General features: G+C 50.2%; 1 protein-coding gene across 1 annotated transcript in view; it reads right to left on the bottom strand.

The window, feature by feature from the left end:
- PTPRS (protein tyrosine phosphatase receptor type S) overlaps positions 1–12,614 on the bottom strand; it is a 93,582-nt gene that overhangs the window by 53,796 nt on the left and 27,172 nt on the right. Inside the window, 2 exon segments of the mRNA XM_030966548.1 lie at positions 2,279–2,389; positions 12,363–12,551. Of these exon segments, the coding sequence (XP_030822408.1) occupies positions 2,279–2,389; positions 12,363–12,551 (300 nt within the window).

Here is a 12,614-nt window from a genome sequence, read left to right on the forward strand (position 1 = left end):
AGCAACATTACCAAAGGATGCATAGAGAGGCCCACAATGCAACTCAACTCATCTCCGTGAGACCCGGGAATGCGCGGGTCTCGCTCATCTTAAAGATTTCTTGCTTTTTCTCTTTTCATTTTTTAAATTTTTTTTTTCATTTTTTTTTTTCTCTTACGAATGTAAAAATGTGGGTAAAGAAAGTAAAAAAGAAAAAAACCACACCAACCTTCTCGTAGCTCTGAGGGATGTTAAGGGGGTTTGATGCGGAACACAATGACATGAGGAGAAGAGAAAAATAGGGGAAACACAGAGAGAGTAAAAAAAGGCCTTCTCAAGGCTGTCAGCTGCAAATTGATTGATTTTTTTTTTTCTCTTAACCAAAATAAAAAGAAAGGAAAAAAAATGAAGATAGTAACGACCCTCTTTCCTGCCTTCCTAACGCTCCCCCTCCCATCCCTTTAAGCCCAACCAAGCTCCGCAGGGAGGCCGGGCTGGGAGCAATCCTAGCTCAGAGTCAGCCCCACAGGGGTGCTGAGCCCAGGCAGGATTCTCCCTCCCTGCAGCCCCTCTGCTCCTCGGAGAGCAGAGCAGCCCCCCGGCCCCACACCCAGCCCTGCTCACTCTGCCTCCACCATGGGACTGAATAAGGAAAACAGAAATAATTAGAAGAAGGAAAAAGAAAAGCAAAAAACCAAACCAAACCATTTCCTTGCAATGTTCAAACTTACAACTCCTATCCCAGGTGGTCTATAGAGACAAGCATGTTATGGGAGAAACAAGTCAATTGGAAACACAAGAGTGCTCGAGACTCTTTTAAAACAAAAAAAACGGGAAGAAAAATGTGCATGAACTCTCCCTCCCACCAAAGCAAATCCATTTCAGAAATTTGTTACCTTTCCACGATATTAACACACAAGAAACAAGGAATTAAACAGCATGAAAAACACCCAAACCACAGGCCGAGCTGGCACACGCTGTGTTCTGCACTCTCTCGGCAGGTTAGTGCTGGTTTGCAGGCTGGCCCAGGTACACACGGCCTAACTGGGGTAGGAACAGGGCTATCACCTGGAGCCCTCTCATCCAGGTGTGGAGACAACACCGTGTTACAACCTTTGTCTCCTGGGTAGTTTCCGAGTGGCCAGAAAAGTAGAGGAAATTTATAAACAAAACAATCATGAAAAATCCCCACATTTTTCCTGTTTCTTTTCTTTTTAGTTTGTTCTTTTTTTTTTTTTTAAGAAAAGAACCCAAACCATTCCAGCTAAGCTGTCTGCAATGGATTCAGCCCTGAATTAGTATTGGAACCAGACTGACACTCCCAAAAGCAGAGTTTCGGGGCCCAGGCGACAGGGCAAATTTCAAACGCAATTTTCCAGCTGGCCACAAAAGGCTATTTAAAAATTTAGCTTGGAAACATTAAATTATTAAAAGCCTTCTCTCCATGTGCATGTGATTTAGTGAGCGTGAGACACGAGAGAGAGAGAAAGAGAGAGAGAAAGGAGTGCACACAGGAGCATGGCTCTGCATTGGACTGCAGATTAACGTGAGTGTAGGTGGGAGGCGCCTCCTCTGTCGATGGGATGGAAATGGGAACAGTTTGCTGGGATGTAACTTTTCTTTTTTCCTCCCAACGGCATTTTTCTTTTTTTTTTTATTTTTATTTTTTTAAATTGAGAAGGACCAGCCCTGCTCTCTCATTACCAAAAGGGCTTTCGCTGTGGAAAGATGTTAAACCGAAGGTACACACAAGATATTACAGGTCAGAGAGATTAAAATAAGAGAAAGTGGAGAGGCTGTTGGCCCAGGGGGTGGGAGAACATCGAGGGGACATGGAGCAGAAGCCAATCCCCTGTCATCTGTTCCCCTGCTGCGGGGTGAAGGGGGCTCAGGGACGGCTGCTGGTGTCCCCAGCTCTGTGCCCAAGGAACCAGGCACAAATTACTGCTGGCAGAGTGAAAAGCAGCTGGGACTGAGGGCAGCAGTGCCAATGCACCCTCCTGCTGCACTCTGGGGGCATCCAGGGACACAGAGGGGTCCTGCCCTCCTCTCACAGCCACAGCAGCAGGACTGAGAGCAGGGATCCTTTGGCAGGAAGGGCAATTCTCTGGGGCCGGAGGGATTCTCTGCGGGCTGACCTGGCACATTTTGGGGCGCGCTTTTGACTCGGCCGTGGGTGAGCCAGCCCTGCAGGGATGCGGGGGCAGCGGGGACCCCCCGAGCTGGGGAGGGGTGGGATGGGCCGGGAGGAGGAGGAGGAGGAGGAGGCTGAGTGCCGGTGAGCCGCTGTGCTCCCTACCTCTCACGTAAAGGTTAGCGGGGGACGAGTAGCGCACCCCGGCGCTGTTGCTGGCCACGCACTCGTACTTGCCCTGGTCCGTCTCCTCGCTGCTCTCGATCTGCAGCCCACCTGTGAGGGGACAAGACACGGCAGCACAGACACATCATCAGCCTCTGCTCGGGCTCTTTCCTCCCCCCGGGCTCACGCACACCGGGGCAGGAGCACGGAGCCCCCGCGGACCCGACACGGTGAGAAAATGTAATTCCCCCTCTGTAGTGAGTGTTGCTCTTTGTCCTGAGCTCATCAGCAAAGGCACCAAGTTTTTGTGGCTTCTGCAATGCAGGCGTTCTGCACCAGAACTCCCGAAATCAGCCTCAATAATCCATATTACTGTGATCCCCAGAAATCCATCAGCAGGCAGTTGACTTTCCCTTGCTCAATTTGAAGCAGTGACCATAAAAGAGAAAGGCTTTGTCACCCACTGCCTGGGGAATTTCTATCGCTGCTGCCTTTGTTTTGTGCCCAATACCTGCTCCTCAGGAAGCCTACGGGAGATAAGAGCCCCTGTGAAAAGCACCTTACTGATAGTAAATATTCCCCAGGGAAAACCCTGTAAATACTGCATTGGAACTTCAAAATTGCCTGCATGGTTTACATCATCTGGGCCAAAAGGATTAAGGCTTTTCTTAAACTTGTATATTATTGCAGGCTACAAGAATATACCCAGAGCCCAAACTAAAGATTCCTGTCAGCAAATATGCAGAGAGATGCAGCATGGAGCTACATGGAAGAAAATTGCCTCATTTACCTCAGAAGGCTTCATCCCTGCAAAACTCCAGTTAAAATACATACCACATAAATAATTCAACAGGCTCTCAAATGTTTTATGTATTAGGAGTACATGATTATACTACAGATATGGACAGAGCTCACATGTGGTAAGACTCTTAACTCCCATCACTGGAAAAAAAACCCACCTAAATATGAAAACCAAACAATTCCAGCTCAGTGTAATAGTATTGATAAAATCTTAAGTGAGAGGAGTGCAAATGAGATCATTGTTGGTTGCAGATAGAGCCTTTTCAGGAAGGAAAAAGCAGTGTGTTCACAGAGGAGGACACCGAGCTCACGTTCCTCTGCGTGTGCGTGGGTGGGAACGATGCTGGTGGGGGGACGTGGGGCTGGGAGAGGATTTGGGACAGGGCTGGGGCGTGAGTGCAATTCCCCACAGCATCCCCTGTGCCTGGGAGCCCCCAAAGGCAGAACAGAGGGAATTAAACCCCCCAAAACCCCACCCAGACCAGCAAACCAAACAAAATCCATTCCAAAAGAATCTGCGGGTATTTCAGCACAACAGGAGTTAAAACCCAGACTGGCTGGAGCTTCCCACTGAGCACACAGCTGAGCATTCTTCATATGGAATTACAGCTCCAGCTCTGCTGTTGGAGAGCTCCACTTGGGTGGAAAGCTGCTGGTGAGTTTTCCCAGAAATTTCTGTTAATTTGGACAAATCTGTGGGTTGTTTCCATTGGATCCAGATCCATTTTCTGTGCTGCTCATGAGCATCACTGGTCTGAGAGTACCCAGGGGAGATGAAGCCTCACTCCAGAGCAGGAAGGGAACCAAGGACTGCAGTGAGCAGCTTTCCCTGGGGAACAGGGACTCACCCCGCCCTCCCTGCCCACTCCTCACCCCTGCTGGTCAAGGCAATGGCAGAAATGAGGCTGCAGAGAGAGTGAGGAGTGTTCAGCACTTGTCAGGAGCCAACAGACATGATGTGTGAAAACGTAAATCTCACCTACAGCACCTCCTCTTGCTTTTACCAGCAGAGAATTACGGAATTCTAAATGCGCCAGTGGAGATAAAACCAAAGCAGGGTCTTCCAAGGGGTGCACACCCAATTCCTCCTGCCTTTCAGCTGGGGGTCAATTTTTGACTCCATTAAAGAGACAGTGCAGAAGCTACTTACCATGGATCTTTCCCAGAGAAACCTAAGGGTAAGAGAGTGGGGAGGAAGTGGAAAGAGGCTCTGGAGCCAAACAAATGAGTAGGCTGAGATGGTAAGTGCTGAAGATCTGCCTGAGCAAAGGACTGGAAAACTCCCATCACCATCAGCAGCTCAGGAGCACTTTGCACCAACCAAGAGAAAGTCCTAAGTATTTACCAAGCTCTGAGAGCATTTAATGCTCGAGATAAACTTCAGTCCTTCATAGTCCTGGAGAGATTAGCTCTTAAAACTCTGCCATAAATCGGAGGCAGCGCAGCCGGAGACGTTATTAGAATAACAGTATCAGTATTACTGTGCACCCAGCAAACAAAAAAGGACATTATAACCATAGATAAAATAAAGACAGGTATAAAAAAGAAATATCCAGAGGTGAAGCAGGACAAGGAAACGTAACAACAACACGGATCTGTATTGAGCAGAGGGCAATGAAACGGGATCTGTGTGGAGAGAAGTGTTTGGAGAGTGGGTGAGTGAGTGAGCTGGGGGTGTCTTACCTCGGATCGGTGTACCTTCTGCAAAGAAAACAAAGAAAATGAGTGAAATGACTGCAAAACCCCAAACACCTGCACTGCCCGTGGGAAAAGGACCTGAGGCAAGGAAGACAGTTCCCAGTAGGAAACTTCTTGGTCTGACTCAAATTACAGGACACTGAAGAGGGCTTGGGATACTTTAGTGGGGCGTCCTTTCCAGCAGCCCAATCCAGCTGGCTGTTTGCAGAGCCTCCCGTGGCTCTTGGCTTCAAAAGGCTTGAGACTGGCTCCATTTTGGTGTAGGAATGTAAAGAAACCCCTCAGGCTCAGCTAACATCCCTGTCTGCTACTCACTGAAGACATTTACCTTCCCCACCCCTGGGGACACCAGGGCTGCGGCAGGGACAGGGACACGTGGGCGCCTTGCACCACATTACGCCGCAGGTTTGGTCCCACCTTGGCTAGCTCCAAACTTTGGCTCTTGGCCCAGATGTGTGAGCTCAGTGCATGTCCTCTCAGGGCCTCTGGCCATCCCTGAGGGCTCTGCCCAGCGACTGAGGCAGCTCTGGGCACTCCAGAGGTCACAGGGCTACCTGGAACCTCCTGCAGTGGCTCTGGAGCCATCCTGCTGCCAGTGAGGAGGGGCTGTGTGCAGAGAAGAGCCCTGCTGCACTTGCCTGCTGGCTGCCTCTCCCCGGGTTATTTCATTCCAGCCCCTCCTGCTGTCTGTCAGTGCCCAGCCCCGGGCAGGGCTCCCAGGTGGGAGGGAGTGACAGTCAGGGTAAAACCCCTGTCCCCCCCTGACCTCCTGGGCTGGCAACCAAACCATCTTCCTTTGAAAACACGGCAGGTCCTTTTGCTCACAGCGGCATTCAGAACTTATCAGAGAAGGGGGTTTAGTTGGTGGGTTTTTACCCCCATCCTGAGAACAGGGCAGATCCCGCAGGGCCAAGCTCTGCCTCTCGCCAGGGAGGGATGCACGAGCTCCTCTGCAGTGGTGACACTGCTGCCGCCCTGCAGCACTCCCAGCCAGGGCTGTGGAGCCCCTTCAGTGACAAACACCAGCCTCTCACCTCTCCTCTCCCCTGGGGAGGAACAGCAGACTTGTGATCCTGATTTACACACGGGGAAAACTGAGGTAGAGGTGAAGCAACTTGCCCAAGGTCACGGAGGGAAGACTGGCAGAGGCAAGAACAGGAGTCAAAGCCTCCCCCGTGCCAATCTTCTGCCTTAATCACCAAAAACCCCTTCCCTCCTTATCCTTCAGCCCTGCTCATCCTTCTGCTGCAGTTCAATCCTCCATTCTCAGGATAGAAGGTAAAAATATACAGATACTAAGTAGAGTTCACCTTTATTTTTCAAAGGAGCTAAGGGAACAGAGGCATTATAGTGTTAGGGATTAGACTCTAGTTAGCTTCTAGTTATGAGGTTAGGTTATTAGCTAGAGAAAAGTTAGCATCTAGTTAGGGTTAGGAACTAGCTAAGGTTAATGAAGCAGGTTGTTAGCTCTCAGGACAAAGGTTGGAGAGACAGCGCTTGGAAGAGGTGGGGGAGCATGGCCTTGGGCAGACCCCCACCCAGGAGGTGGCAGGAAGGTTCAAAAAGCAAGAGAGAGAGAGAAAGCAGAAAAAGGTTATAGATCAATTCAGTGGAAATAAAAACAGCCTCTGATACATCCTTCTGTCTCGAAATTGGAGTGAAAATCTGCCATCTGTGGCACCAGTATGGAACAAGGCTAATGGGGAGAGGGTAGAGAAGGGGAAGAGATCCCAACATCACCCATGGCTCAAAAGCTTCTCTGGCCTTGGCTAAGCCTGGCAGTTTCCTGCAAAAATTCACTCTAATTGACAGCAGAAACATGCTGGGAGTTAGAGCTGTGCAAGCCCAGGCACAAGATCAGCATTTCCCCTTGTGTCACCGCAGGCTGTCACTCCCTGAGCCCCTGGGAAGGGGCTGGCAGAGCTCTGGGGACAGCCTGGCCTGGGGACAGGCTCTGGGAGGGCAGGCAGGGCTCCCCAGCTCTAACCTGGCACTTGGGGAGGGGCAGGACAGCTCTGGGATGAGCCCCACACCAGAACTGGAGTGAAATGGGCTCGAGCAGCACTTTGGGCGGGGTGCAGACACAGATGGGAGATTTTCACTGCTGGAGTTTCACATCTAACCAGCTCCACGTTCAACACAGGGGCAGCGGGAGGGTGCTGGAAGAGGATGTGCACTGGATTAATTATTCTGAGGGACTCTGAGGGGCCCTGGAGGGTTTGCTGTGGGGGTGCAGGGGAGGCAGTCCATACCTGGCTTCCCTGGTGTCCTGTACAGGGCAGCAGCACCTGCACGAGGCTGCCAGGCTCTGGGGCACAGTGAGGGCTTTGCAGGACAACTACAGGGGAAGAGCTCCCACTGGACGCTGACTTTTGGAGTGAAAAGCTGGTTTTGAGATGCTCCCTGCAGGCTTTTCACACTGCCTTGCACAGCCTCCCTGGATCTCCAGATCTGCCTATCTAGGGCAAATTTTGAGGCTGCATGAGCCCAGATGGCCAGCCCAGGGTTTAGCAGCCGAGGCAAAAGGCTCTGGATTCCAAAGGCCCAAGATGGTGCCAGGCAGAACTCCCTGTGCAGGTGTCCCCCTCTGTCACTGAGGCTGGGGTCTGCTCTCCCACCACCCCTCCCCTGCTCTCCCACATGCTGAGCTGCCCACGGCTTCCCTGAGCCTGGGGAACAGGAGAGGAGAGGAGGACAGGCACCATTGCCATGGCAATGGCAGAAAAACACATCCCCACCTTCTGTCAGCCACGTGTGGGAACATGTGTGTGCTGGGCTGCTCTCCCCAGGGCTGCAGCATCGCTCTGCTCCACACAAGCAGGGTCCCTGCAGCTCTGCAGCTGCAGCCCCACATCCCGGGCACCAAGGGGAGCAAAGGGGACTTGGCAGGGACACGAGCGCTGGGGCAGGTCCTGCCTGCTGGGGCTGCCCAGGGGGCTCTTCCCTTCCTCAACCCTTCCCCTCTGGCCTGTCATTTACAGCTTCACTTTGGAAATGCTGCACCGTCACAGACATCTCTTATGAAAAATCCTTTCCTTAGGATTTTTCCTCCTGAGAAGCTGAGAGGCCTCAGGAACAAAATGTAACCAATGGTTGTCTGCTGCTGTGGAATGCAACAGGTGCATCTGTGATTGGTCTCATGTGGTTGTTTCTAATTAATGGCCGATCACAGGCCAGCTGACTCGGACAGAGAGCCCGAGCCACAAGCCTTTGTTATCATTCCTTCTTATTCTATTCTTAGCCAGCCTTCTGAGGAAATACTTTCTTCTATTCTTTTAGTATAGTTTTAATATAATATATATCATAAAATAATAAATCAAGCCTTCTGAAACACGGAGTCAGATCCTCGTCTCTTCCCTCAACCTGGGACCCCTGTGAACACGGTCACACTGCACCCCCTATTCTCCCTCCTCAGAATGCCAATAACCCCGTTAGATGTGAAACTCCAGGACCTCCTGCAGGTGTGAACACAATTATCACAGTTCCAGGGTACAAGCTATTGTGTAATTGGGGAATTCCAGGACAACTGTTGCTAAGATACCAAAAAAAAAATCTATCCAATGTTAGGAGGCTCATATTTAGCTGTTATCTCCTTATACAGATAAATTAATTAGAATTATTATTGCTATTCTTTTTTTTTTTTGTAGCCTGCAATACCCCTGCAGAAATTAATTTAGAGGGCAGAACATCCCTACTGAAAGAGTTAGTAGAAGAAATGCAGAGCATGCCTCTCAAGAAGCTGTTACAAAGGAATTAGTTTAAAGGGCAAGGGTTACAGATCTGCACATTAGCAGGTTTGGGGTTTTTGGTTTGATTTAAAATTTTTTTTAATTGAACAAACTTACCAAAAGTCTCTGAATGTTAAATAAAAAGTGAAAAAAAAGAAAAGAAAAGCTTGTTATAGCCAGTTATTTAGCAAACAGAAGACACACACAAGACACAAAAGGTTTTAGTGTTTGAGTTCTGAGGAAGGTGCTGAAGGCTGCCTCCCGTGTCCCCCCTAGATGGCAGCTGAGCAGAGGACATTGCCTTTGCCTTCTGCTTTAAACATCCCAAGATAAGCAGAAATATCCATTTTCCAAGGCCACTTAGACTCTTGTCCAAGCTGGATCTCTAAGGCTGAGATGTCCATGATGTCTAAGAGAAGCAGGAGCCCAGCCAGAGCTTCTTCCCATTCTCCTCTGGCTGACAACTGAGCCTTGCGCTCAGCCCAAGCCCCCAGGCATGAAAAGATTTCCCACTGCTTGGCAATTTTATCTGGCGATGGAAAGGGGAAGCAGAAACATCCACTAGAGAAAAGCCCCTGTGGTTAATGATGTGTCACCCCTGCCCTGATTAGAGCGAAGATCCACATCCCACAGGGGTTCCAGGGATGGCGGCACTGTAATGACCATGGCCTCAGAGGTCTGTCTGTATTGCCAGCCAAACATTCAGATTTAACACCAATGAGAACCAAACCCCATCCCACAATCTCCTTGTCTGACATTTCACTTGTTCCTTTTAATGAGCTCATTTGTGTATCTGCCACTAACTCATAATTGATAAAAACCCAGCTCTTCACACCCCCTGTCCTCCAGCAGCACGGCTGTTATCCTGGTGGCTTCATGGCCAGGGGGAATCTGGGTGTCTGTCTGTCCTGTCCCAGCCACACACAGCTCATTCCTCAGAGGGAACAGTCACTAAATCCCAGCCTGGTTTGGGTTGGATTGGATTAAAGCCCATCCAGTGCCAGCCCTGCCATGGCAGGGACACCTCCCAGTGTCCCAGGCTGCTCCCAGCCCCAGTGTCCCAGCCTGGTTTGGGTTGGAAGGAACCTTAAACCCATCCAATTCCATCCCCTGCCATGGCAGGGACACCCCCCAGTGTCCCAGGCTGCTCCCAGCCCCAGTGTCCAACCTGCCCTTGGACATTCCAGAGATCCACAGCTGCTCTGGGCACCCTGTGCCAGGGCCTGCCCGCCCTCACAGGGAGAACCTCTCCCTGGATCCTCCTAAACCTGCTAGCAGGAGGTGTGTTAGCAGTTGTGATTTATCTGCAGAGCTGCTGCTCCCTGCTCACAGAGCTCTGCCAGACAGCCTGCCCTGGGTGCCACCCCAAGGCCCTTGGCCAGAGTCCCACTGGTGGGGGACAGACCCTGGTGCCATCAGCAGTGTCCTGGAGCACCCCCAGTGCCCTGATGTGTGCTGGTGCCTCCCTTCTGGTGCCAGAGTTTGTTTTCTGGAAAGATGAATGTATTAAAATGAAGATCTGACCTTCGCAGCTCAAGCAGCCTCGCCTCCCTCTAATCCCAGCCTCAAATCTGCCCTGACTCCCTCACACAGACACAAGTGCTGACAAAGTGCACATGAACGGCCCTAAAGTCGATACTCTGCACTTCTGCAGGCCTTTCTCTGCAGAACACACAAGGTTTGGAAGGCCATGAAAGCAGATGGAATTGGAGAGCTGGGAAGCCCTGGCTGCCCAAGGATCTGCACTCCCTGACATACAGGCAACAGGTTTGTGCCCTGGAGACTACAGGGATGCTTCAGGGCTTTACCAGTTTACTAATTTAAAGCAGCTGTAAATGAGATTAAATCTCAGCAGGTATCTTCTATTTATCAGAGGGGTCAAGGGTTCACTCTGAGGTTAATAAATTCACTGGAATAAAAAGGCAGCACTCAGGTGGCTTCAAGGAAAACACCAGATCAAACCCAGCTAAAGAGTAAAGGCATTCTAGCAAGATGATGAATGTATTAAAAATAATCTGCCTGTGCATTACTCACACTTCAGATCATGGTCACAGAGCATAATATAATTCTAGTTTACCTCTCATTATTTATGCTGAGTGATTTTTTTTATTTGCATTTGCCTCAGCTGTTATGATAAAACAGGGAGGTCAATCTCATCTGCGTTCGTGGGATTCAACAAGCCATTCTAATTCAACAAAGCAGTTTAAGGATCTGCTTGTGACTTTGCTTCACTGAACAAGGAGGCATTTATGCAGGTGTGTAAAAGCTACATTAAACTGGAGCTATGCTGAACCTTTTCAACCAGTGGCTCATAGAACTTTGCGTAGAATCTTTGCCAGACAGGGCAAGAGAAAAGCCAGGTGTTTCCATGCCTTGCTGGGCAGATCCAGCAGGAATCAGAACTGATTTCTCCAGGGCCAGCAGAGACCTGGGCAGGAGCAGGTGGTTATCACTTTACTGAAGAAACTGTGAAAGGTCTAACATGAACAAACCAACTCCAGCTGCCTCACCAAAGCCTTCCCTCTGCCTACAACAATGCCTTTTTTTTGCCAAAGAATCCTTAAAAATGAACCAGGGACACCTTTCCTCTAGGCTGGGTCAAAGCAGTCAGCCCCAGCAGTTTGTGAAAAGGATTATTTCTTGGGTTAGTTTTTGTCAAAAGGTAGAACTTGCAAAACTTGTTTCATTTTTGCAGCGATCAATGGAAGAGTTTTATCAGTAGTACTCAAAAATAAGTCCACCTATGCCCTGCTTGCACACACTCTCACACAGAGAACTGGCAGATTTAACAAGTACAAAAACAGCTCCTGAAACGTGAATATTAAGAGATGTCACGTTGCCACACACACAAAACAGCAAACAGAAAACAAACAAGAGAGACAGATGGACAAGCAGATGGGGAAAGATGGAAAACTGACAAGAGCCACAGAGCTGGGGTACATCTGTTGCTGGAGATGGACTCCACGGGCAGAGGCACCGAGGGGTCACTCCAGAACATTCCCAAGAGCTCTCCAGGCGACGCTGGGGACATCCTGCAGGAGCTGTTCTTCACCACCAGCTCTGAGGGGCTCTGCTCACACCATCGTGCTGGACAGCCAGAGGCTGCCTGAGCCCCTACACCAGGTGTGTGTGGCCTAAAAAGCCGTGTCTGCCAGGGTGGTTCTGTGCTCCTCTGGCAGTTCTTGCTCTGAGGAGCAAACCCCCCGCCCAGGCAGGCCCCAGCTTCCACTGAGTATTGTGATCCAGGGAGCACATGTGGATGGGCAGCCCTGCTGTCATTCCCCTCACGCCAGCTGGGCAGCAGAGAAGACCAGGAGGGCTCAAAGTGGAAACTCCAACCCCTCTTGGTGTAAAAACCAAAAAACTCAAACTGCCCAATCCACAGCAGTGGGGCCTGCATCTCTCAGCCCTCCCTTCTGCTTCAGGACCCTCTGAAGCCATGATATTTTCTGAAAAATCCTTTCCTTAGGATTTTTTCTCCTGAGAAGCTGAGAGGCCTCAGGAACAAAATGCAAACAATGGTCATCTGCTGCTGTGGGATGCAACAGGTGCATCTGTGATTGGTCTCATGTGGTTGTTGCTAATTAATGGCCAATCACAGTCCAGCTGTCTGGACTGTCTCGGTCAGCCACAAGCCTTTGTTATCATTCTTTTTCTATTCTTAGCTAGCCTTCTGATGAAATCCTCTCTTCTATTCTGTAATATAGTTTTAACATAATATGTATCATAAAATGATAAATCAAGCAAATAATAAAACAACATTCTTGTCTCTTCCCTCATCCTAAGACCCCCGTGAACACCACCACAAGTCCCCTCAGGTCTGTATCAGCTCTCACCTCGTGCAGGGTGACCCTTACCTGATCTCAGCTGCTTTATCCTGCCGTTGCTGGCGCTGGGGTCCACGGGCAGGAAGTCCTTGAACCAGGTGATCTCGGGGTCGGGGTTGCCGCTGGCTGCACACAGCATCGTGGCCGTCCGCGTGCGCTCCACCACCTTCAGCTGCGGCCCCATGTCGATGTTGGGGAAGCCAGGGGGCAGCTGGTCCTCTGGGGGATGGAGAGCAAAGGGAAGGGCTTCAACAGGGGCCAGGGTGCAGTGGAACAGCCCAA

Source organism: Camarhynchus parvulus, chromosome 28, assembly GCF_901933205.1.
Source record: "Camarhynchus parvulus chromosome 28, STF_HiC, whole genome shotgun sequence".
Classification (NCBI taxonomy): domain Eukaryota; kingdom Metazoa; phylum Chordata; class Aves; order Passeriformes; family Thraupidae; genus Camarhynchus; species Camarhynchus parvulus.